The sequence below is a fragment of the Echiichthys vipera genome (genome assembly GCF_963691815.1).
Source record: "Echiichthys vipera genome assembly, chromosome: 20".
Taxonomy (NCBI): domain Eukaryota; kingdom Metazoa; phylum Chordata; class Actinopteri; order Perciformes; family Trachinidae; genus Echiichthys; species Echiichthys vipera.
In genome coordinates this window covers 20,196,079-20,223,886 of record NC_139845.1, presented here as the reverse complement: position 1 = coordinate 20,223,886, position 27,808 = coordinate 20,196,079, and the positions used below count along the sequence as shown (strand labels likewise).

General features: G+C 41.4%; 1 protein-coding gene across 1 annotated transcript; it reads left to right on the top strand.

Annotated features, from left to right (window-relative positions):
• LOC310962605 (cytidine monophosphate-N-acetylneuraminic acid hydroxylase-like) lies at positions 1-24,058 on the top strand (the record flags this gene model as incomplete). Its single annotated transcript, XM_083935110.1, has 14 exons — positions 1-206; positions 286-377; positions 957-1,066; positions 4,319-4,509; positions 6,241-6,321; positions 6,442-6,508; positions 6,675-6,756; positions 7,260-7,397; positions 7,904-8,039; positions 8,305-8,448; positions 14,788-14,962; positions 17,010-17,126; positions 17,403-17,518; positions 23,920-24,058. The coding sequence occupies 14 exons, from the start codon at positions 1-3 to the stop codon at positions 24,056-24,058; spliced, it is 1,794 nt and encodes a 597-aa protein (XP_083791236.1).
• Between the last annotated feature and the right edge of the window lie 3,750 nt (positions 24,059-27,808).

Sequence of the window (27,808 nt, the reverse complement as noted above, 5' to 3'; positions counted from 1 at the left end):
ATGACGGGACAAAGAGCGAAGATGTTGCTGTCACTAGACGCGGAAGCAGTCGGCTCACTCAAAGAGGGAGTTAATTTCAAGAAAAGCTCAGAAAATGGAAAATGTTACATCATATACAAGAACAAGAATGATCTAAAAGCATGCAAGAACCAATGCAAACACCAAGGAGGGCTGTTCATCAAAGACATCGAAGACCTGGACGGCAGGTGAGATTGTTCTAGCAAAAGCACAGAGAAGGAATTATGATGTTTGTCATGACTGACAGGCTGCTTTTTTTCCCTAAAGGACGGTTAAATGCACTAAGCACAACTGGAAGTTAAATGTCTCCAACATGAAATATGTGAACCCACCAGACAGCTTCTTGCAGGACGAGCTCGGTAAGTTTGTGTTGTCTGATGTTGTGAGTCTAAAATAAATTACTATTTTTATGTTTGGTCTGTGTATTATGGAGCCCCTTAGGGGTCACATGTGAGACAAATACTACACTGAGTATGGAGTGGACCATTCTACTAAAGCTCGCCAGGGATTTCTGCTTGGCCCTTAGGGTGTATGGCGGTTGATAGCAGCACCATAAGGCAAACACATATAGACTGTATGGTGGGGCCCTTTTGGACAATGAGTCTGTGGGGGTATACTTTACGGGCGTGGTTCATAGTTGTAACTGGTTTTCTTTAACAATGCAGAATTGTAATTGTTTGGCTTATTGTTGTCTTGAAGTTAACCAGGTGGCCCTTGTTGCCATAGCAATGGTTAACTTTCAGGTAACATTAGTGGGCTGAAGGAACATATTCAGAGTGTGTGATCAAACTACATTATATGGATAAAATACATTGTATGCAGTATATTGAAAACCCATAATTAATTTTGATATACTGATATCTATAAATTCTAATGTATTACATTACCTATTTATTTTGAATGGTAATAGCTTGTGTATGTTTGTCATTCACATACAGAAATAGAGATTTTGGATGATGGGGGCCTTCAGTTGATTGAGTTGAGCCCCATCGACCCCTGGCTGGCTGACCCTCGAGAGCCTCTGGAGCTCCAGGAAGGAGAGGTTAAAGTATGTATTCTGCTTTAAGCCTGTGAATGTTCTCATTTTTTATATTATTATATTTAAATCTAAAGCAACTGGATTAGGGAGACGTTTCACCTCTCATCCAAGAGGCTTCATCAGTTCATTTATGCATCTGACCAGACTGGGACTGGTCCAAAAAAGATCCAGGTATTTAACCTCTAGTGCGGGCATGCACAAGGCTGATCATGTCACTGGAAACCTTTGTGCTCCATGTGCCAACGACAGCCGTTGGTTTCGACTATGTTAGTGCTCTACTGGGTTATAACGACAGTAGTTGGAGTCACAGGAGGCCATTTGTCAACAGTTGTTCTTTGAGGTTAGATTGTTGAATCTCCTGGGAAGGGATGAAAGGGCAGCATTGTAAATTGGAGATAAGTGGTGTCTCAGACCTCCTCCTCTGTTAAGGGATGGTTTCTCTACTTTTGCATAGATTGCTTCTTCTACTCCTCTTTCAAACCATCTGTCCTTTCGGTCCAGGATTTGGTCATTGTTGTCCTCAAAGGAGTGGGCTTTCTCCTTGAGATGTAAGTGGACAGCAGAGTCCAGGCCTGAGGAGTTAGCTCTCCTGTGTTGGGTCATGCGTTTATGCAGTGGTTGCTTTGTTTCTCCAATGTAGAGATCTTTGCATTCCTCTTTATTGCAATGTGACAACAAAATAGTGTTACTGTATAACATATAAAATTCATGAATTATTCTGCATTTAAAAGAGAAACACTTTGAATCTCATTGGCTGCACACTAACTTGGGTGTGTTCACCCCCGAAAAGATATAGCCAAGATATTTAAACTGAAAAGGTGTAGTGTTAAACATTTTGTGTACGCAAGCTCTTATGTTATGTTACGTTAGCTATATGCTAACTTAAATAAGGGTAAATTAATTCAATCGTGTGGCTATTCTTGATTTTATAAAATGTTTTTGAACCAAATCGATCAGATAGTGAAACAAGTCATGCAAACAGCGTTCAAGTCAAGGGGGTTTATCGATTTCTGATATGAAATAGTGATACAGTATAACATATAAATTCATGAACGATTCTGCATTTAAAAGAGAAACACTCCTGCCTGACAAATCTTTTTCATGAAAAATCACATCACAGCAAAAGTGATGATTTTATGTGTCCTCATTTGGACTGTCATTACCCTACATGGGAGGAATGGAAGAAAAATTGTACAATTACAAATTACTATAAGTTCTATGCAGCCAAAGTATCGAAACTTTCAACGGACAGAGAAAAAAAAAACTCCAAATGAGTTTTTAAAAGAGGATACTGAGGTTGTCTGTCTGATTCCAAAAGGAAGGTTATCCCACAATTGTAGAGCCCTTTTGGCAAATTGATGACTGCCCTCTGACTCAAGCCTTGCCCCGGGGACAGAGAGCAACAGCTAGCCTGAAGATCTGAGTAAGAATGGGCAAGGCTGCTCATAAGTAAAAACAATAACATTTTTAAATCAACATGGGTAACCAGAAGTGATGTTCATATAAAACTTCATGAAACCTTTTTATTATCTTTGACCCCACTAGATGGAGCTATGTTCAACAAAGGACTGAAAACACACTGAATTACCATTTGAGCCCTTCTCTTTAAACCTCAATCTAGTGGGGTACAGAAATATAACTTATGCTTCATGATGCTTCATTTTGACATCACTAGTAACCAATGCAAATAGGTGAGAATAGAGGAACTATGCTCATATTTCCAAGTTCTTGAAAGTAGCTAGCTGCTGTGTTTTGCAAGCGGATATCAGACCGAATTATCAAGGTAAACTACGTTTCCGTCTTCAGTTTGACTGACATTGGCTGCACAATAACTGGGGTGTGTTCACCCCCGAAAAGACATAGCAAAACGTTTATTTTAACTGAAAGGGTTGGAGTGTTAAACATTTTGTGTCTTATGCTATATTACGTTAGCTATATGCTAACTTGAATAAGTGTTTTTAGAAAATGTTATTGAACCAAATCGATTAGATAGTGAAACAAGTCATGCATACAGCGTTCAAGTCCGAGTCCTGTTAGTTCCTATGAAAGTTGCTCAGTGGCCCATGAAGCCAACATTTGGCCACTATTTCAAATCAGTTTCAAGTCTGGCGCACTTCCTGGGGGTCCGGTAGAAACGGACTAGGCTACAGTGGATCATAGCGACTCCTAGGACCTTGACACGTTTTACTGACTTGGTTGTGATTGGCCAGTGATGTAAACACACAGCTTTACGACAGTGTTAGTTTCGGCCATGGAGCTGATTGGCTAATGACTCGTCTCCTTGCGCTGCTCATTGGTCTGTTTTGTACGCAGCTTCATGTCACAATACCTGATGAATCCATCCACTTTATGAAGTGGGTGGATTCTAACATCTGGACCCAGGCAAGTGTTTTCCACAAGTTGAAGGGGGTTTATCGATTTTGGGGCAGTTCAGCAAAAAGGTGTATATGTGTATATATACACTTTATATATACATATTTATATCAGGTGTTTATGTCTATATTTGTTTAGCATGCTGACTTTGTTACATATGTACATTGGGAGCAACAACAAACTGGAGTCAAATTCCTTGTGTGTGTGCATGTACTTGGCCATTAAAGATAATTCTGAATCTGGAAGAAAATATCTAATATTGACAACGCTCTTGGTTTGACCAATAACTGATTTGGTAATGTTGCTTAAATGTTAAGAAAAGTTAACATTCAAAATAAAAATGACTTCTGGCCTCATGGATGCACAGCAACCCTGAGAAACTAACATCTGTCCTATCCAGTCCCTGTCACCATCACTTCAGTTTTATCATTGATCAACAATAGAAAGATTACTCATCATCCAGGACCTTATATTTGCCCGGCAGGCTGAGAGGGAGGTGAGATTTAATAGATTTCTTGTATTGTCAGCAAAAAACTTAATAACTTGACCCAATGGTAAAATGTAAGAACAGAACAGTAAAGGGCCAAGACTTGACCTTTGAGTAACCCTGCAGGAGATATTTGCATAACTAGAAGAGATATTCCCAGGTGATACAAGAATGTTCTGTCACTCCCATTGGACTTCTACTACTAGTAGAGCAGTCCTAGTCATGCCTATCCAGTTTTTTAGGTAATCAATTCATGAACCATGATAAACTGTTTCAAACTTTACATCAGAAGTAATATTTTATGTGACCTCACTTAGACTGTAGCCACCTCTTATCACAGGTTTTTAGGGTTGTCAGATCTGTCCATTGTGACACGACAGAATTGTGAACTTCCCACCCAGGTGATGTACTTGACCCATGCCTGCATGGAGCTGCAGCTGGGAAAGAGACGGTTCATGTTCGACCCATGGTTGAAGGGTCCTGCATTCGCCAGAGGGTGGTGGCTTCTCCATGAGCCTCCAGCAGACTCCATGGACAGGCTGTGTGCAGCAGATCTCATCTACATCAGCCATATGCACTCTGACCACCTCAGGTAAACTATCTGGTGATAAATAAGATATGTTACCCCCTTTAATAATATCTTTTCATCCATATCACCACAGCAACATTGTGCATTGTCAACTCTTCCCTGCATAGCAGACACCTGACTAACATGTTTTGTCTGTTGAGTTAGGATTCTCAAATATGAGGGCAAATATGAGGGTGTACTCACACTTGACATGATCTGTGCCATGCTTTAAGCTGGATTGTTCCTCCTCCCTTCTCCCCCACGGCCCAGGTCCGGCCTGTACTCACGCTATTCTAAAGATTCGAGCCTCGGCTCGATTGCTTCTTGATTATAAGTCAGCTTGGATTTAAATATTTTCTTCTGACCAAATCTGCAGTAAACACTCCACCTTCACATCAGACCTCCACGAACCCTTCTGCTGCATCTTTTTAAATGTCCGTCACAGGGAACAGTCTCATGTAAATAGACATCAGGACCGCTGTCAATGCTCATGCTCGTACATGTGCAATCGAGCTATGCCACAACTGTGCCATGGCTGGGAAGTGTACTGTGCATGAACTAGACTTATGCTGTGATTCGCATTTGGGCACGATACGGATGGTAAGTATAAGTAGCCCCTTACTAACATTTTCCAAGACTCAGCTGACAATATGATGTTAACACTGCCATTTTTAGCAGAGACCAAATCTTTAGACAAGCCCATGTTATATGAATCCGATGGCAATTTGACATTTGGTCTCACGTATGAATGAGTGCTTGAGTAACTCTAGCATAAAAGTCACAAAATAATTATTTCTTTAGGCCATTAAATATGGCTAAATACCATTACTGATGAAGCCTGTGAGAGAAAATAAAACGTTCATATCTTAAAGCGATAGTCCACCTTTTTGAGAGTGGGGTATAGTCAGTGTATAACCTACAGTAGATGACAGTTAGCATGCTCTTAGTTTAGAGAGGCAGGCTGGAGTACCAAGATGGTAACTAATCAATGTGCTGCACGGAGACAGCAACTTTATGCTTGGGAGACACCTAAAAAAAGACCAAAAGACCAACCTAAAAAAGTTTTAGTGTAAGCCATATTTAGAATATTCTGTCATGAATGGTACTGATAACAACACAGAGAACTGGACCCAAATGCAGACACGGAAACAGAGTCAGGTTATATAAGTACTTAATCAAGTGGCACTCTTGTCTTCGACTGTCATTTACTGTAGGAAATACACTGACTATGGATAAGTACTTCATGCAGCCCCACTTCAAGAAAGCCTAACCATCCCTTTAACTTTTCAAATCGCCCATATTCTCAGCAGTGCTTCCCCCTATTATGCAGCTGGTGACAAATATCACTTATTCACTCTACAAACATTGGTACTCCCACTGTTAATGTCAAGTCTAAACAAAGGGGACATTTTTTTTACCAAATCGCCAAAACTACACACACACACACACTTCTTATTGGTACATGGATGTGTAACCTCATCAATTCCCATCAAAGCTCCGTCCACATTGAACCCAAGCAGAGGTCTAATCAGCCAGAATAACTGAAAACACCTGTGTGGGTGTTCAAAGGCTTGATGTATGGAGAGATGTCAGATTGAGAAAGCTGCCTCATAGGATGGTGCATCAAGAGGCTGGTGTGCCTAATGGTGTTTAGGGAATTTAATTTACTTTTGAGTTTTAAGAGAGCTGACATTTAGACAGTTTGTAAAAGAATGTATAGTGCCCTGCAGCTGATCTGTCCTGTGTCTTTTCCAGTTACCCCACACTGAAAGACTTGTCAGAGAGGAGGCCTGATATCCCCATTTATGTTGGTGACACATCAAGACCGGTCTTTTGGTTAGTAAAGTGATGGAGCTCTGTTTAATCCTTTTACATCTATTATTTTAAAACCGATTATTTCAATATGTTTCAAGTAGCTATTACTCACATGTCCCTTTCTTTGTCTTGATGCAAAAGGTATCTGGAGCAAAGCCAAGTCAAGCTGACCAACATCAATGTTGTTCCCTTTGGTGTCTGGCAAAATGTAACTCACTGCTACTCACATCTGGTCAAAGGGCAATGACAAACAACTCTTTCATGAAATGTGTATTTTGAATATAGACTGTTATTATGAAATGTAATTGAGTTCTGATCCAGTAAAAATCACAGGACTGTAATTAGTCACTAGCCTCTCCCTTGGTCTCCATCAGATTGACGAAGACCTGAGATTCATGATCCTGATGGATGGTGTGCATCCCGAAATGGACACGTGCATCATTGTTGAATATAAAGGTGCATGCTTTTTTTAAATGCTTTTCAATTTTTAAATACCATTACTAGACTTGCGGACTGCTGCTCATAATAACACCAAACTCTGCAGTAGATTGATAAGAGTCCCTACATATTAACTGAAGCAACTTATCTTGCTCTGTCATAAGCATGAGCCTCTCATCCATCAGTATGCTTCCTGATAAGGTTTGTGGCTGTAGTTCAGTAGAAAGTAAATAGTTTCTACATGAAACTGCTCACAGCAGGTTTGTGGATGATCCTCAGTAGCATGGTCATGATTCCTGGAGAGAGACAATGCTGTTGACTTTTTCAAATGTATTGTTTTTGGCGCTTTAAACACAAGAAGAGTGCCATCTAGTTACATTATACTGAAGAGAAGTCAGACAGCTAATATCTACAACTCGGAGCAACTCACACCACAACTGTCTAAACTGATAAATAGCTCTACAGGTAAGAGGAAAATGTAGTTTTGGTGTGGATTGTCTCTTTAAATATTTCAATTGCAGGTCACAAGATCCTGAACACTGTAGACTGCACCAGGCCAAATGGGGGCAGGCTACCGGAGAATGTGGACTTAATGATGAGTGACTTCGCCGGAGGTGCATCTGGATTCCCTATGACCTTCTGTGGAGGGAAATACAGTGGTGAGGCTCACCCCATTGGTTGGGAATTTCACCTCATTGCAAACCAGTGTAAAGTTTGAACATTTGAGTCATCCCAAAAGTAATTTTGTATTTGATAGTTAAGTATATCCATTTACTCTAACTTTCAACTGAAACAGAAAGTTTGAAATTACATTTTTTGAAGTCAGTGAGTAATATAGAGAACAGCACCTTTTATATTATAAATGATCTTTTAATTTCTAAAATGCTGTCATGCTAAATCTTAATGCATAGACGGTACTGTTATTAATTTATTATTCCACATATTCATGTTTACACATTTCTAAAAACGAGAGAATCTTGTAAATAAGCTGAAGATGAATGTTCCCTTTTAAGTGTTGCTGCAGGCAATTCAACTCTGAACTGAACTAAACTGAAATGCAAAGCACAATTCTCTGCCTAGTATGAGTAAAGTACACCCCCTGTCAGGTTTGTGTGGTATGTGCCACACTGCTGACATATAGATGATGGTTTATGTCTGTGTCCAGATTCCTGGAAGGCAGAGTTTATCAAGAACGAAAGGAAGAAGTTGCTGAATTACAAAGCTCTGCTGATAAAGTCCCTGCAGCCGGCGATCTACTGCCCGTTTGCTGGCTATTTTGTGGAGGCTCATCCATCAGACAGGTAGAGATTGTGCAGAGAGGTTGACCAGGATCTGTTTAATATCAATTAATCATAAATAAATTACAGCCAAGGATAAATGGGTTTGAATGGCTTTTATATTTCAATTACAGTTGATGCAGCTGATACGTGTAGCTCTATCAGACTTTGTTAAAAGTTAATATGCAGTTTGTCTATAAAAATTATTTATAATGTGAAGAAGTTGTAATAGCTAGAGAGTAACTACATGCACAAACTTAGCTTAGTTGTATTCTGTCTGTGTGTGTAGATACATTAAGGATACAAATGTGAAGAACAGTGCAGAGGGCCTCAATGCGCTCATCAATAAGCTCGCACCAGACATCAAGACATGGACACCCAAGCCAGGCACTGTGCTGGACCTGGGCCTCGCTCTGAAAGACCCCACTAACAGGTTGACCAGTGTGTGTGTGTGTGTGTGTGTGTGTGTGTGTGTGTGTGTGTGTGTGTGTGTGTGTGTGTGTGTGTGTGTGTGTGTTTTATCTCGTGTCTGACTGGAAATACTTTATTCAGTGAGTACATTACTACAACGTCACTAAGAGAATTGTGTTAACACTTTATAATAATAATAAGTATTATTAATAATAGTCTTTTATGAGCCTTTAATTAATAATAAAATAATTATAAATATTGCGTGGAACAAAAAACATATAACAAATGTGTTGTAAGACAAATCTTTTTAAATCATGAACAAATCATTTGTAAAAGATTTAGAAGTAACAGTGGCGGATCTAGAAAATTGTACATGGCGGTGGCAAAGGTGTGGCAAGTCTTGGCAGGGTGGCATATGTATGCTGCTGTACCACACTTTATATGGAAGGAGAATAAAAACATGACATGGGGTCCAGGGGGAACTGCAGTAGTATCCTTTTCCTCCCTGTCATCTTCATCTGCCTCCTCCTGTCACTCCCTGCCTCTGTCTGCCTCTTTCTGAATGTACAGCCATATATTCATCCCTCACATTCAATACTTATTTTCTTCTTCTCCTTCACTTATTTCTTCAACTCCTTCTGTAGCCTTCTCCTGCTCTGACCCTCCTGGTCTCTCCAGTGTACGGCCTTCTCCATCTTCGGCCCTGGCCGCACGATCGAAAACAACCCTTTTTTTCCCCCTCCGTTCTTGAAAAGTGTTCTGGCTCAAGAAATATCTGCGTCCACCAAAACCAGTGAATCCAGCTGGAAACACTGTAATACACATGCCAGGCCTGGATGTGGCGCTGTAACTGCCACAGAAATACACCAAAAAGGAGAAGAAGAGACGGAGCTCCGCTGTTGTGTAGAATCAGAATACAAACACTTCAGAGTTTGTCGCCGATCTGGCGACTTCCCAAATCCTCCTCCATCCTAGAGAGAAATGTGTCCACTGTTTCTGGTGTTAGTGGAGACTTTTGTGCTGTTTTGGACTCAGATGCACCAATCACTCTGCAGTTAGTGTCCTCAACGAGCAGAGGGTGCTGCTGGGAGCCCCTTCCCCGTCCCAAAGCACTCACAGGCGGGCACTGTCTGGCTACTTTTAAAACCTTCTTGGCAACTTTATTTATAAAAAGCTACTAGCGACCAATTTAGCATCAGAGCATCAAGGAAAAGGGAGAAATATATGGTCGGCCTAATTCATTACCATGCGGCTCAGAGTACAGTTCGGTCTGTAGGTCCGTGTCTCTCTCAACGCAGCAGCACTGTTGTTATGTGACGCCATGGGGTTAGCGCTCTGAGGTGTGGAGATGACAGCGTCATTAACAAAGAATGCGTTGTTGTTGGCCAGACGACCATGCCACGGGGGCCTTCTCAAATATTCCCACTCTGGGACCAGGTTACAGAAAAGACCATTTGTAACGCCGGTGTAGGAGAATGACCTACACGTTTTTTGGCTAGAATTTAGTAGTCGCTGAATTAATTATGAATTAACTTGACTCGTTAAAATTTAGGATTTAATTTACCTCGAAGTAGGGAAGCACACCAAAATAAGACAGGATGTTTATTAAACTTTGGTGAAGGTTTTATACCTTTTAGTAACTTAGAGTAATTGGTTATTTAAATTTTATCAGTCTCGTCTCTAACTCGTTAGTTTGTACCACAGCCATATCAGGGACCATCAATTTCTGCACAGAAGGGAAGACTCTCAAAATGACGTAAAGTTATAAACATTTATTTGGTTTATTAGCAAGGATAATACAGAATAGTGCAATACTGAATAGATGCGTGACAAAGGGTTAAATGTGGATATAAAAAGTTTAAGACCAGACTGATTCAGACCTACGGGGCTGGTTTGTAATATTATTGGCGGACTTAAACTGGCTCTTATTAGCCTGCCAACAGAACTCAGGTCAGAACTTAATTACCACCAATGTTTTTAACCAGGAGTTGTATTAAAAGGCTAACCTTACTTTGCCGTTGATATTAAAGTCGCCCTGGCATCTTACAGTACCGATGCATGTTCCGTAGGTCCGAGTCCCGGTGTTTGGCAGACCTGAGTTCTGGTCTGTAGACTGGGTCGGCTGCGCAGTTGGATCGGCAGGGCATGTCTGCTTCCGTCCCGGCTTGGATTCAGCTCTTCAGGTGGCTGCGGCACAGCACGTGGCTTTTGTTTAGTGGTCAAGGAAGTTCTGACCGGTTCTGTTGTGCTGGTGTTGTACAATGCAATTTGTTGGCCGGACAAAAAGGCAAAGACAGCACGAGGATTTGCGTTTGTAGGAAAACGCCATGTCGTGTGGCCAGGGCCTTCATTTCCCTCCTTCTCTATCTCAATGTGTACTTCTTTTCGTAGCAAGAAATGTTGAATGAAATGAAAGAAAGATGTGAAAAGCATCCTTGTATAACATTACACCTACTGTCAATGTCATGCCTAAACAAGGTGTGTTACAAGGTGTGTAACATTTATCAAATCACCAAAACCACACACATGCACTCAGGCCCTGAAGTTAACTTTTTTGGCCACCAGCCACAGTGGTTTTTTACCAGCCAATTTTTTTGTCCCTAAAATCAAGGTCGGTAACGACTCAGATAATGCACAAGAATGGTTTTTGAACTTGTACAGAATCCACATTAAAGTGCTGTTGAGTTATTAACCAACTTAATCTGATTAATGACTAGAATGACTTACAACTGTGTCTGACCTGGTGTGGCAGGCATTTACAATAGAAAATAACTGAAATAAAAACAGCCAATAATCTCACTGATAGCCTCATTTATTTAGTTAACACCCAACTGCAATCCATTAGTCAATGTTATTTTGTTACTGTAGTGTAATTAGATATCCAGGTTTAACTTTTTTTTATTTATTTTAGATTAACAATATACATTACATTTATAACAAATTACTTATAGGTTTCTGTTGCTTTTCAAGACAAGACATATTTTGACTATTTTGATTGAATAACACTTAGATAAACAACAATAACAATCATAATAATAAACAGAAAACCAAACTACTTACACTGTAATATTGAGGTCAGACACTGATTAAAAACCCTTTCACAGAGCACAGACTGAGGGCTCTGAGGACGTACTCACACTGTCCTGCCGCGACCCAGGCTTTAGGGTACTTGTCCCCCCTCCCTCTCCCCCCGCGCCCCAGCCCCGTTTGTACTCACACTGCCAGGGCCGGCCAATGCTTCTTGCTGTCCATACGCCATCACGCCGTAACACGTCACACGCATTGATGCGTGTGTGGCTTTGTTTACAAATATTTCCACAGACCTCGGAGTTTTTGTGCGTCTTGTCGACTGTTTTTGAATATTTTCATCCGACCAAATCTGCAGTAAACACTCCTCTGCATCACACCACGTGAACCTTTCACCGCCATTGTTGTTGTTGTTAAATGTCCGCGCATGGTCCGTCCTTCTATTTACATGTCCGAACAGGCGGACATAACGCTACTGCCGTAGGGCTCGTGCTCGTGCTTGTACACGTGCGCGCGCTCGTGCTCGTACATGTGCAAACGGCTCCGCTAAAGCACACCTCTTTCAAGCGGGCCGTGGACGGCTGGCTGGCCGCAGTTATGCACGGAACGGGTGCACTCACACTGCTTAAAGGTACTAGGCTTTAGCTGAAAAAACGGTTTTGGCCCCGGCCAGAAGGACAGTGTGAGTACGCCCTGAGTCCCCAAAGAGGAGGAGCAAACACTCCCCTCTGCTTCCTCCACTTGCCATACATACGCCGAACAGTCTCCTCTGTTGTGGCGTCGTACACAAGCCAGTCGCAAACCTTGCCATCCCTTTCCACTTTCCACTTTGTATTAAAACATCTTTTTTTAGTCGCCCCCCCCCTCATCCTCTCTTTGTTCTGTTGCAGCCTGTGGCCCTTTCACGCCAGCAATATGGTGCCACTTTTTTATTTTTCTTCTTCTTCGTCTCGTTTTATATTCTGAAAAACAAAGAAATCGGTGGGTCTTGCTTAGCAACACTAGTCTATCTGATTGGTCAACAACACACAACACTTGCTCAGTGTTATGTTGTCTTATTGGCTACACGCCAACGTGGCGGGTAGATTGACAGTTTTGACAATCACAAAAGTTAACCGCATTTGGCGTGTGGGCGGGTGCCAATTACATGCCCTGCATGCACTAACAGAACATTAACATGTGACTCTGAACACCGAGACAGGTGTTTCCAGTTAATCTGGCTGATTACGTAGATCTCTTCTCAGTGTTTCAGAATGGTATTGGCCTAGTTATTTATTAGAGCGGCTTTTACCATATGAACTCTTTGGAACCCTCACATCCTGTGGTACTTCACCTGTGGAAAAGTCTGCCAGTGGATCTGAGGGCGGCAGAGGGTTTTTAAAATTTGGCTTTTAATTCAATCTTAGTTACTATACTATACTTCATCCCACTATTTTATTCAGTCATTCATTAGTTCTGTTGTATTGTTGATTTTAAATTTTCTTAAAAAAACTCGGAGGAGAGCCGCTGCTCCTTTGCGATGAAAGTAGCCAGTTTAGGTGGTTCGGGCATCTAGTAAGAATGCCCCCTGGGCGCCTCCTTAGGCAGGTGTTCCAGGAACGTCCAGCTGGGAGGAGGCCTCTGGGAAGACCCAGGACTTGGTGGAGAGATAATATCTCCACACTGGCCTAGGAACACCTTGGGATCCCCCAGTTACAGCTGGTTAATGTGGCCCGGGAAAGGGAAGTTCGGGGTGCCCTGCTGGAGCTGCTGCGCCTGAGACCCGACCCCGGATAAGCGGTTGAAGAGTAGATGAGATGAGATGTCTGTCAGTCGTCTGTCCATTTTCTGTTTGTTCTCATTTTATTTGGGGAAGAACTTTGTGTCCCCATTAAGAGTGCTGCAGTGTTGGGAAAGTTCACTTTCTTCATGAACTAGCTTAAAGTTCAGTTCACAAATTTTAAAATGAACTAGTTCATAATTCAAAATTACGAACTAGTTCAAAGTTCTTTTTTTCAATATGTTGCTGCAAGCTATTTTTCAAAATGATTGTAAGGAGGTGCTGAGGCGCGCACTAATGTGCATAACCAAGATGGTGTTAGAGGCTGGTCGGTGCTTCTTAACTAAATCTGTCAAATTTCAGCTTGAAGCTAAAGTGCATCATGGAATCAACCCCCCATAGACTAGGTGGGTGTTACACATTGGTGGTGGTTGAGGGGAGTTTCCCACTTAGTCCATTATTAGTGAATGATGACCCAATGAAAGACGGCAAGACACTGAGACTGGTATCATTTCTAAACCTGAGTGAACATTTATTCTTCATAGATTAACACACGTGGCTTTTAATAAGCCCTATGTTGTGCGGGCAATATGCGTCTCAAATGCACATGACTTCTGCTCACTCTGGGTCTGACTCAGAGGCGGACGCATTGTCTCCATCCTCCCTCTCTCCGGCAAAGCTCGCCTCTCCTGCTCCACTCTCATCTGCCGACTGACTCTCTCCTCTCTGTCTCTCTCTATCCACCTGCTCTGACACTTTCTCTATCCCTCCAGCGCAGCTCGCCTTAACAGCTGTGCTATCTGCATCTGCAGCCTGGCTCCCTCTGACATTCGCACAACGGACATCGGTACAATTGGTCGCTAAAGGATCTAACGTCTGCTTGGGCCCCTCCCAATTCCAGGGCCAACTGTACGGGGGTCCCCCCCTTGACTGCGGACCTGGCTAGCAATGATAATAATTAACATGTTTTTATGCTATAGAATGAATTGAATTAGCTAGCTAGCTACAACTGATAAAATATGCCATAAACAGTTGTCTTATGCTGTGATCACACCGCACGCGATAGAAGCATCAATCATGCGTTTGGAACGTCAATGTAGTTAGGTAGCATCCGGCGGCCTACTCTGTTGTTGTGTTGAACGGGAAGTGATGCTAGTGCTAACCAGGAATCTGAATGCTCAAAAGAACAGAATGAGCTCCCAGATGAGGTGAGTGGATCTTAAAAGAGCCGTTGTGTCTCTGTGAGATCAGGCTGTCAGTGATTTAACCTCCTGAGGGTGCTGACCTGCCTCTGCGGCTCTCCTGTTGATCAGACCGGGATACACTCATGGAATACGCTTTAAATATTTTCAACTGGCACGTTGAATGCAAAGATGGATAGACTTTCACGCCTATTGCGCTGCAGGTAATGCGAATAAAGCCTCAAATCTTGAAAAGTGAAAATACAAAAACATCCAAATGGTTGTACATGTACATACTATACTTTCATTTGAACTGCACATATGAAGACTTGTAAGTTCTTAGTTTCACCTCAATTTTCTGTGACTATATCCTTCACTACATTACCTTACATAGTGAGACCATCACCAATCTTCCAGCCAGTGCCAAAATCTACAAGGACTGTTGGGATTTCGACCTGTATGTGGATGAACTGAACAGTGCCATCAGCTGTGAGATATTTAAACATCAAAGCTGGATCCAGTTTTATTACACTTGGGCAGGCTTTCAAAACTACAACCTTGTTGTGCGGGTAAATATAACTGTCAAGCCAGATCCTCTCTGTTCTTTTGAAACATCTATCGCAGACACTTTTGGCTCTTCATTTGCAGAACCTTTCCTGATTTCCCTTCTACTTTCTGCTATCAAACTAAAAGTCAGTGTGTAGATTGGGAATCCTATACAAATCTATTTTAAAAGGTCAGTTCACCCAAATTACGTAAGTTCTCTCAAAACTTTTAGCTATGCAGATCAGCAGCTTCTGAGTATTCATGTGCCACTCTGAATAGAATGGAAGACATTTGGATGATATTTGTAGTGCTTCAAGCAAAAACGTGAATGAATCAAAGACAATTTCACAAGAACACTTCACTCTAACTGCATTGGGGTGGGAGCATATCTTTCTGAATAGATTCAGAAACCTTATTGTAATTTGGGTGAAGTGACCATTTTTAAAGTGCAAAGTAAAAAGACCAACACAGAACGATGTATTCCCCTCTAAAGGCACTTGACCACAACAGACAAACTCACTGTGAAACTGATTCTTTACCCCCAAATAATGGCCTCGGCACTTGATGACGTGATGCTGGTCTGCAGGTTCAGGTTTTTATCAAAATGTTATTTTGTTTAAAATGAAGTTGGAGATAACTAAGTAGCCTGGAATGGTTTAAAAACAGCTTCCTTTCAGCTTACTTGATTAAACTTGTCCAATATCTGTATGGTATACTTTTCTTTGAAAGTACAGATATTACAAGACTAAGAGTCTACAGACACGCACATCTCTATAAACAGATTTTGCATTTGAATCAGTCTCTTTAGGCAAAAAAAGACTAGATTTGTGTTAGAGAAGCGGTCTGGTTTCTATTTTTTAAAGCTCAGGTGCATGCAGGTAAACAGTCTGTGTCAAAACAAAAGAGGCATTTTAGCCAAAATCAAATCTTGGAACCCACTGGCAATCTTCTGATGAAGATTAAGCTTTTCATTTGCTTTTTGTTATTATTTACCTGCATTCATATTCAGATATCTATTAATAGAGATACCGTCTTTGAACTCCATTCTCATGTCTAAGGACGCACTCACACTGTCTACCCATACCGTGCCCCATGCTTTAGGGTACTTGCCCCCCCCCCCTTCCCCTGCGACCCAGGCCCGCGAATGCTTCTTGCTGTCTATACGTCATCAGGCCATAAAACGTCACACGCATTGATTGACGTCATTGCAATGTGTCTTGTCCAACTGTTTTTAAATATTTTCATCTGACCAAATCTGCAGTAAAAAATCCACCTCCGCATCACACCAAGGTGAACCTTTCACCGCCATTGTTTTAAATGTCCGCGCACGGTCCGTCCGCGCACGGTCCGTCCTTCTTGGCCGGCAAGCGTAACGTGCCTAGGCGCGGTACTGTTGCACTCACACTGGTCAAACGAACTAGACTTTAGCTGTGAAACATCAAAACGTCAAACCCAACGTCAGTGTGAGTGCGCCCTAAAGTTCCAAATCGGATTGTAAACAATGATTAGCTTAATCGTCGCCAGACCGATAGACAATGGGTTCCATGATAGCAGACTTTTATGGCTCTGTGAGCCTGTACTTAGGCACAGCGGTGATTTGAGCTAAATGTTAACAACATCATGCTATCTGCTGATGTTTAGCAGGAATAATGTTTACCATGTTCATCATTTTAGTGTAGCATGTTAGCCTGCTTACTTTTTCTATTTAACACTAACCTAAAGTTATAAAGATTCCTATTCCAGAGACCATAAACATGTGCCAAGAATTCCACTGAAATCTCTGAAAAATTCATTCTGGACTAAAGTGGTGGACCGGCTGATCGATCGACCAACATTGCTAGTCCCAAATCCACACTAGCCATATCATGCAACATTGAGATTTTGAAAGCTATCAATCTGCTCAATTTCTTCATCTCGTCTTTTCTTTCCTTTCAGCTTTGACGGTTTCCTGGCCGCCTTCTTTCAAAAGCCCCAGTCTGTGGGCAGTGAGTTTATTATGAGTTGAAAACTGGTTCTGTTAGTTGACTCTCTTCCTTTCTTTTTCCATATGTCCCAACATGTATATTCAAGGTGATTGAGACGGATGACACATTTGAGTCCCTTAGTGATGGCTATGACTACTTTGTGGACTTCATGGATCTGTCATTCCCCACCGAGAGGCCTGACAGAGAGCACTCCTACATAGAGGTTAGACACTGTAGAGAACCATGCAAACAACACACAACAGTATAATAGAGCTTTTGGAAATATTTATTATTTATATATATAAATATATTATTTATATATATTTACCAGCAAAAAAACATATATATATATATATATAAAAAACAACAATAATAACAAAATGGGTAAAATATCTTACAATCAATCTGATATTCTGTATATTTGGATATTATATGGCTGGCATTATCAAAGCACAAAATTAAAAGAGTCAGATGATACTTTTTGCTTTCCTCTCTAAAGATTAAAAACAGGATTGGGGTGATGAGATACGTGGTGCTGCACGGTCGTCTCTGGGATGATCTGTACATCGGCTTTCAGAACCGCATAAACCGGGACCCGGATGTTTATCACCACAGGTAAATGCACGCACACACACACACACACACACACACACACACGTTTGTACTTGTTATACTTTATTTAAATTATATCAACTACATATAGTGCTCATTCTAAATGAGGAGCTGCAAATATGTAGTTAATATACAGTTTGCCATTTATGTCATAGAGGCCTGGGTTTGAATCCAGCCCTTTATGCTTTTCAGTCTTTCTCTCTTAAAAATACCTTTAAAAAATATGTAGTGCATAAATAAGGATTTATTAATTCTATCAAGGCATTGCTCTCATTTAGATCAGCTCCAAAAGATTCAATTTAGCTGCTTAAAGCATAGTTAACTGCTAATAAATGCATAATGTGTCAGTCCTCATCTTGCCCGTCTTAAAATCTATTGATAAATGTGTTTATGATGCTAGTTTTTCATTTGATCCAAGTTTGCTTAATCATTCTTTGATAATAAGGAACACATAACAGAGATGGAAGAACAATGAACCTCATGTATGAAACATTTGTATGTACCGATTTGGTCTTAAATGTCTACGAACAAATTAAATACTTCTGTGGCATTCATCTGTACTTATTAACTTGCTGTTTGTTCTTGAGCCAATAAGAACAAAAGCTGACATATTATTAATGTGAATATTAATAATTATGATGTAAAAGCAATTTATAAGAAAATTTAATATTTATAAGAAAATAACACTACAGAAAAGATATAAAATGATTTACTTAATCATGTAAGAATTGTGAATGTTTACTCTGGTTAGAGTGTATTCTAAAAAGATTCTAATGTATAAAATTATTCATAAGTCTGCATAATTATTACCTTTCAACATACATCCAACTTTTAATTCACTTAATAACCAGAAACTGATGCACTCACGCAGTGGTGGAGCGCACTCTCATATACTGAAAGAAAGGCTGGTGGCAAAAGGGTGTAAAATAGTCACAATCTGGTGTGTCCTGTACACTATGCATGGTGTCAAATTTAAAGTCAAAGTCAGCTTTATTGTCAATTCTTCACATGAACAAGACATACAAGGAATCGAAATTTCGTTTCTCACTATCCCATGCGTAGACTAGAAAAGACAAAGACAAGACACAATAAGTAAAGTGAAAAGACAAAATGGTAAGTGACACAACATAAATTAACTAAGTGCTATAGTAACAACAATACAATAGTAATAAAAAATAATAATAAAGTGCGGATGGTGGCATAATAGTGCAAAACGATTGATAGCAACAGGTCCATATGTGCAATATGCATAGTCATTCTCTGTGTGTCTGTTATGAGTTCAGAATGTCTCTTGGTGGGAGGATTTTTATCTTCCTGACGTCTTGCTGGGTCGGGCTGAGGGTAGAGAGGGGAGAGAGTTCCGCAGCCTAACAGCCTGGTGGACAAGGCTGTTATTTAGTCTAGTGGTGCGGGAGCGGAGGCTCCTGTACCTCTTTCCAGAGGGCAGGAGGCTGAACAGTTTGTGTGTGGGATGGCTTGGATCGCTCACTATTGTGACCGCTTTCCAGGTGAGGTGGGTGGTTTACAAGTCTTTGAGGGATGGGAGTGGGGCACCAATGATTTCCCCCCGTGTATTCACTATGTGCTGCAGGGTTCTTCTGTTGTCCCGCCCCATACAGTAATACAGCTGGAAATGATGCTCTCAGTGGTGCCTCTGTAGAATGTCATCAGGATGGTTGGTGGAGCACTTAACCTTTTAAGTTCCTGCAGAAAGTAGACATGCTGTTGTGCCTTCTTTGTCAATGATATAGTGTTTGTAGTCCATGACAGGTCCTCACTGATGTGCACCCCCAGTAATTTGGTGCTACTCACTCTCTCCACAGCAGCACCGTCGATGGTTAGTGTTGGGTGGTCGGTGTGGCCTCTCTGGAAGTTAACAACAATCTCCTTTGTCTTGCTGACATTTAGCAGGAGGTTGTTGTTCCTACACCAGGTGGTCAGAAGCTCTACCTCTTTCCTTTAGTGTGTCTCGTCGCCCTTGATGATGAGACCTACCAGAGTTGTGACACTAGAGTTATGAGGTAATTGGTGCTGTAAGTTTGTGTGCAGTCGTGTGTCAATAGGGTGAAGAGCAGAGGACTGAGCATGCAGCCTTGTGGGGCCCTCGTGCTCAGGATGATGGTGCTGGAGGTGTTGTTCCCAACACGTACTGCTTGTGGCCTCTCACTGAGAAAGTCGAGCAGTCAGTTGCAGAGTGAAGTGCTGAGGCCCAGCTTGTCCAGTTTGCAGATGAGCTGTTGTGGTATTACGGTATTGAATGCTGAGCTGAAGTCTATGAACATCATTCTCACATATGAGTCTTTCTGTTCCAGGTGGGTGAGAGCCGGTTGGAGGGCAGAGCAAATTGCATCCTCTGGGGATCGTTTCGCCCTGTATGCAAAGGTGGGAGGGAGGATGGATTTGATGTGTGGTAGTCGTAGCATGATGGGGATGATGTCTTTGGCACAGGTATAATGGTGGCGGATTTGAAAGAAGGGGACAATGGCTTGCTTCAAGGAGGTGTTAAAGATGTTAGTGAAGACATCCTTCAGTTCCTCTGCACATTCTTTCAGCACCCTACCAGGGATGTTGTCTCGGCCTGTTGCTTTCCGGGCGTTGATGGTAGAGTGTGTCTTCTTTACGCTGGCGGCAGACAGGCACAGAGTCTGGTCATGGGGAGGTGACGGGGTTTTCTGTGGGCGAGTGTTGTTTTGTGCATCGAAGCGTGCAAAGAAGCTGTTCAGGTTGTTGAGCAGAAAGGTGTCACTCTCGCAGCTCTTTGGTGCGGGCTTATAGTCTGTGATAGCTTGAATGCCTTGCCATAGGCTCTGTGCATTTTTGCTGTCGTTGAAGTGGGATGCTATTCTGTGTGTGATCCTGTTTTGCTTTTCTGATGCCCCGGGAAAGATTGGCTCTTACTGTTCTCAAGCCAGATTCCTCTCCAGCTCTGAAGGCCTTGTCTCTGGCCCTCAACAGCCTGTGGATGTCCCCCGTCAACCGTGGCTTCTGGTTTGCCCGAGTGACAATGTCCTTGGTGTGGGTCACATCATCAGTGCACTTGGCTATGTAGAATGTAACAGTGTTTGTGTACTCCTCAATGTCTGTGTTGTTGTTGTAAGTGGCTGCCTGTTTGAACATCTCCCAGTCTGTGGTGTCAAAGCAGTCTTGGGGCGCACTCACACTGTCCATCCGTACCGTGCCTAAACAGGTTTTACGGGTAAAGCTTAGTTCGTTTGACCAGTGTGAGTGCAACCGCACCGCGCCTAACTGTGGCCAGCTTGACGGCCACGGGCAGTTTGGGAGAGGTGGGTTTTTGGAGCACAAGCGTGTGCACATTTACGAGCACGAGCACGAGGCACACGGCGGCTCTGACGTCATTTTATGTGCGCCTGTTCGGACATAGAAAGAAAAAAAAAAGAGGGACCATGCGCGGACATTTAAAGCAATGGCGGCGAAGGTTCACGTTGGTGTGATGCGGAGGTGGAGTGTTTACTGTAGATTTGATTGGATGAAAATATTCAAAAACAGTCGGACAAGACGCACAAAAACTCTCAGGTCTATGGAAAGATCTGTAAACAAAGTGACGCATCGCCATGACGTCAATCAATGCGTGTGATGTGACGGCGTGATGACATATGGACAGGCAAGAAGCATTCGCACGAGGCCCAGGTGTGAGTATCAACGGGCCTGGCCAGCAGGGAGAGAGGGAGGGGGGGACAAGTACCCTAAAGCACGGGGCACGGCACGGACGGACAGTGTGAGTGCGCCCTTGAAGAGCTGAGGAGGCTCCCTCTGGCCACACTCTAATCTGCTTCAGAACCTGTTTGGTGGCTTTCACTGTTTGTCTGTATGCTGGCATTAGCATTACAGTGAGGTGGTCAGATAGGCCAATGTGGTGGAGGGGGGTTGGCTTTGTACACTTTTTTGTGTGTGGTGTAGACAAGATCCAAGGTGTTAACTCCCAAGTTAACGTGCTGGTGAAATTTCGGCAGTACAGTCTTGAAATCAGCATGGTTAAAATCTCCTGCGAGGATCATGAAACCAACTGGATGTTCTGTTTGTTGTTCACGGATGGCTTGTTACAGTTCATCAAGTGCAGCGTTACTATCACTGTTGTTGTTATTGGGAGGGATGTAGACTGCAGATAGTAGAATCACAGTCATTTCTTTGGGCAGATAGAAAGGACAACACTTAATGATCTTTAACTCCGCCAGTGGAGAACAGTGTTTGCACACCACCGTCGCCTCCTGGCATCACGCATCTCAGATGTAAACACAGAACCCTTCGCCACGGGTCTTCCTTCCTTCTACAAGGGCTCTGTCCGCTCGGTAGCATGCTAGCTGCTCCAGTTGTACAGCAGAGTCGGGAATGTTGTCATTAAGTCATGTTTCAGTGAATACAAGCACACAGCAGTTACTCGTCGGATGTGGTCCATTTTATTGTCCAATGATCGTACATTTGTCAGGAGGATAGATGGAATGCCTGGGTGAGCTGGAGTAGCCTGGCTCCTACCTCCTACCTCCATGCTTGCCCCTCTTCGTTGTCCTCCAACACCGCTTCCAATGACTCCTTTCTTGGGGAGGGGTAGCAGGCGAGTCCAGTGTGAGAGCAGGCCGACGGAGCAATCCGAGCTCTTTTAGCGTCTCTGTTGTTGTTACCGAAACTTTGCAGATCTTGCTATTTTGGATGTCTAACAAAGCCTGTCGACTGTACTTGTATACCGACGTAGACTGACAAGAAAAACATTCAGACAAACATTGTTTAAACGAACAAAACATTGCATGATCAGGAGAGCGAGAGGTCGTTGCGTCTACATGCGCAGCCATCTTGAGTCCTTGTGACCCCCCTACCCCCACCACCACCTGAAGACATGGGTAACTGTTTTCCATTAACCTGAACACGGACATGGTGTACCCAAATCATTTTATGTTTTTAACATTCAGCAGAATATTTTTTTCATAGTACTATTTATTTTTGAAAAAGCGGATTAAATATGCTGAAGTTTTCTTAAACAAACAAGATAAAGTAAAGTTTGTATCTCTGCAGAAGAAAATATTTTTCCCTTTTTGTTGCCCTCAGGTATTTCTTATTCTTATTAGGCATTTCCATTTCTTTTGGTTCCTTTTCTTCTATCAATTCAATTCAATTCAATTCAATTCAAAAAACTTTATTTGTCCCCGGGGGGCAATTCAGGGCACACAGAGCAGCAAATAACAACAGTGCAATTATACAAAAACATTTTAACCTAACACAAGAATAAAGTGTAAGAGAAGAGTAAGTGTCAGGATGTTAGTGTGTTAGTACAGGTTAGAATAAGTGTCAGGATGTTAGTGTGTTAGTACAGGTAGAATAAGTGTCAGGATGTTAGTGTGTTAGTACAGGTAGAATAAGTGTCAGGATGTTAGTGTGTTAGTACAGGTTAGAATAAGTGTCAGGATGTTAGTGTGTTAGTACAGGTTAGAATAAGTGTCAGGATGTTAGTGTGTTAGTACAGGTAGAATAAGTGTCAGGATGTTAGTGTGTTAGTACAGGTTAAAATAAGTGTCAGGATGTTAGTGTGTTAGTACAGGTTAGAATAAGTGTCAGGATGTTAGTGTGTTAGTACAGGTTAAAATAAGTGTCAGGATGTAAGTGTGTTAGTACAGGTTAGATACGGAGAACATCGTCGGCGTGAGATGTAGAAAGACATGTGTGTATCAGATGTAAGCAGACATGTGAGCGGGTGTATATGATGTAAACAATGTAAACATGCAGTAGACTGTTAAAACAGGTATAAACAGAACTGTAGTGCAGAAAAGATATAAGTGGACAGTGATCGGATTCAGATGAGGTCAGACATGATACATGTGTGTAATGAGCAGACGTAACAGAACTATAGTGTAGTAATAGAGTATAAATATAATATATAACTATAAGCTAGATAATAAAATGATAGTGGTGCATGGCAGGAAAACAGCAGTCTAGTATATGCTAGCTCTGTGTAACAGATGAATACTGAAAAATAAAGTGACCATAGTGCTGTGATGGATACAATATAAGACCTGATAGACAGAATAAAGTGGAGTAGTGCATTAATACCATAAATTAACATAACTAACAGAATCAAGTGGACCAGTTAGAACATAGTAACTATTGTCTAAGTTTAACGTTACCTGTCAAATGTCAGTGACTTGTTGCTTTGTGGTTTGCACACAGTACTCCAGTCTTCTGCCCTTTTATGACTTTATGGGGAGTTTCCCTGAGCTAATTCCACATTGCCTAGCAGGGGAGACTAAATGTGATTCATCAACATACCCAGGAGGCACGTTTCATGAATCCCATGCAGGATTAGAAAAAAATACAAACTTTCATGCATGAGGCCCAATGTTTACTGTTGCTTTGATTAGTAAATGTTCTAAACTTTAATTTGTCCTGTCGTTGTCCAGGTTTTGGAACCACTTCCAAACAGAGCTACCAGTTTGCAGGCCAGACTGGGACCATTTCCTGCAGCAGGAGACTTCCATCCAGGAGCGTGGCACACCACAACAGCAGTCAAAGATATGGAGCTATTGTGTAGTGTTGTGAATATGGATAACTGGTATGTGAAGATCAAGTTATTGATTTTTCTTTCTGTTATGTTTACAACTTCCAGGCCAGCCGGGTAATTCCAACTTCTTTTGATTAGATTGTACTGTCCTAAAGAAGTAAAGAAAAGAATAAATGAAATGATGAGTACATCTGTCTTTAAAGGAACACACAACTAATTTTGGATGTTTTATCATATTTACAACAAACTGGTTTCCATCAATCTGGCATAGTATAAAAATCACATAGTAGAACCCTGGAACTACTGTGAGTCATGTTATCTATCACAGTCTGTCAAGTCAGGTCTAAGTTATTCAGATGAGTGTGCGTTTACGGCTCTCAAGAAGAGACGACGAGGTCGACCAAAGATTTACTGATACAGAAACTAAAGAGATGTGTGCAGTGTCATTCTATGCATTGGAAACAGCAGGTCCTAATAAAAAACACATGACCCCGTGTCCTAACGGCATGCGAACATCAGACTTCACATCAAAGCTCTGTGTCCACACTTAGTCATAGAATGTGTGGAAGAAACTGTAAAATATGCCCCAGGAAAAACAGGTAAATGTTCTGTGCATGAGCGAACAAGTGTCACTTAACAGGCAAGTCATTCAAGTCATCAAGTCACAAATCTTTGATGCTCACGTCAAGTCAAGTCTTTTGTTTTCTGTCAGAACCTGTGTGTGGACCACAATCATTCAAATAACATTCAAGATATGAACTCAATGCGCAAAATAAAAGTATGACACTTCCAGATCAAGTTCACAGTCCAAATGTGAGTTCACGTTTCAGTTCAATGAAAAGCTTCAGTTCGATTCAGTCCAAAAATAAATCAGTTCTCAGTTCAGTTCAAACCCATAGGTGATACTCCTACCGCTCTGGTAGCGAGTCACCATTCGCAGAGGACTTCCTCACTGGAGAAGATGAGTTGATGGTCTGGGTCTGGCTCGCCATCTTGAATCCCGTCTATGCATGTGCACGCCGCACATGGCAGACCAATCCGCGCTCCGACCGAGCTCCAAACCAAGCATAAAACCTGACCTGTGTAACAGGTCATAAATACAAACATAAATCTCTTTAAATCTTCAAATTACACAAATAAATATTTCACAGTCTGAGTTTGTAACATTACTGCTACGGTGCTTTTTCATCTCAAAATGGCGGCGGAGCGGTCTCTTTGAACTCACGGCTCCATCTCACACATCAAATACTGCAAGCGCCTTTCATTTACACAGCATACAGTCACTTTTATGACATTCACAGTCTTCATAAACCCAAAATATTACTGGTAAACAGTACAACATAGTAAAAATGAAAATAAAATCAACACAAGACTCACCAAAACCGGTGTGGCTTAGTACACATAAAATCCCAGTCAGTTCCCGACCAGGCAAGTTCTGTTTTTCCGACTGCAAAATCCACCTTTTCACTCCGTTTTCTGCTTATTGATCTCCACTCATTCGCTCCGATTTCCTCCTCTGCTCCGGTCTCTGCTGCTAGTCCCTTAAAGGGCAGCGATATGAATTTCCTGTCGGCATTCTTTTCATCTTCAACATTAAGTTATTGTTGTATTAACTTTAACTCTGATTAATTCATCTACATTAGATTAACCACGTTTGACTTTTAAACTGATTCATGCAGCTTTTAAAGTACTTATTCTTATTTATACCATATTTTAACATAGTTACAATGTAACTAAAAATGGTATGGTCCTTAATTCATAACAGGTAGCAAACCCTCTATACTGGTACATTTATGTACAGTTCAATCATCCCAAATTAGTCCATTGTTAACTTTATGGAAGATTATGGGGCAATGTTCTGGCTTCAGTGTTTGTAGTAGCATGGAAATGTTAGAACTTACTAATTTAATAATAATTGCATTAATCATAGGATTTGATTTATGTTATTTGAGTGAAGTTTTTATTCGTAAAAGTCCACTTTTACATTAAATGTCTCAACATGTTTTACAGGACCAAAAAATGAAGGGTTGCTGACACGGCAGAAGTTCAAGAAGAATTATAAGAAGACAAGTTTCAGAAGAGTAAAAATTCATCTATTTTATGGGCAGGTGGTTTGTTTTTTCTGTGTTATGATATGTAAACCTCTAAAGTGATGTTTTGGTATAGATTATGTATTAGGTATGATTAGGTTATGATGTGAATGTGCCACTAGTCCATATGTTATAAGTACTGTATGTGGATTTCCATGTTCATCTGCTAAATATGAAAAAGAACATGAATAACAATAATAATGACAGATAACTAAAGTACAACAGCTGACGTGGTGTTTGCTAACTCCCCGTCACCTGTGGTGGTGGTATGGATTATGCACTATACATGATTAGGTGCTGGGTGTGTATGGACCACTCGTCCATCTTTTATAAGTACTATATGTGGTGTTAAGTCTGAGCATATCTTGAGTTTACAGCAGTCGAGGAGGATAATGGGTTGAGTGACATCACAAATTTAACCTGGAAATGAAAAAATAAATTCTTGTCTATTACCATATACTACAATACTTTATTTTGTTGGAAGTCTTGGTGCAAGGCTCGCGTTAATCAAGTGACAGAGATTTACTGTGTACTGCTAATCGATATTTCCACATTTTTGCATACAGTGTCATCCATGAAGTGCACCATATACAGTCACCAAAGCCATGTGACAATAAAGTTACTTACTCTAGATTGTAATGTGCCTTTCTCTTTCCTGTTATCTAAATCACTCCGCTGTTCATTTATTAGAGGCACTTGGGTGTACAGTGGGTTAATCAGAGCATCTTTGCTAAAACAGCTGCTGGCTGAGAAACAAAACTTCAGCTCAGTTGTCATGGTGTATATCAGTCAGACCTAACTTATATTGTTTCTCACCTATATCTGACATACAGAATCTACCATCTACTACCAATCTGGCCCCTAATTAGTAACTAAGTCACACTCAGCTGAATGAAGCACCCTTCATTAAGGGGTTGGCACCAACATCCCTCCCCATGACCAAAACAGTAACTGTCGTAACTACTACAACTACTACTACTAATAATAATAATGATAATACTACTAGTACTAATAATAATAATAATAATACCGGTTACGTTTAGAATAATTTTAACCTTGGTGCTATCTAGGGAAAAAGCTAAGATTTCCATCAGAATCACTGTAATGAAGAATGTGTCAGCAACTGAGGGTGATGCACAATGCACAACAGCAGTAAATGTTATTTTGTGTGCAGTGAGCCTGATGTGTTGTGTGTGTTATTGGGGTGGTGACCTGAATGTTGTAATTGTGCAGCACCATTAATGTGGAGTGCTACTTATTATTTAGTTCCATGTAAAAGTTCTTATTTCAAATGTTGGCCGATTTACGCTCTCATCAACCAATCGAATTGTGGTGTTTACTTCAGAGGATCATAAGACAACAGAGGTCTGCTGTGTGCAGACGGAAAACTGTTTCACTATTTTAATGTGGCAACAGCAGTGCAGATAGCTTCCTTCTTCTGTTCTTACCTTTTATAATAAAAGCTCTAGACACACACTACACAGTTAACTGTTTACCGAAGGGAACTCAGATTTATTCAGAACATTTCTCTTAAAGAAATTTCAATAAAATATCTGACAGTAGTTCAGTGTTAGCTGTTCCTGGTCAGAAATCACAGGAGGAGACACTTTTATTTTGTCTGTCTGGAGTCTCCGAAGCTAACCTCCATCACCTCACTCAGAGGCAGAAACAACACGCGGGACTCCTCCGCGGGTCTTT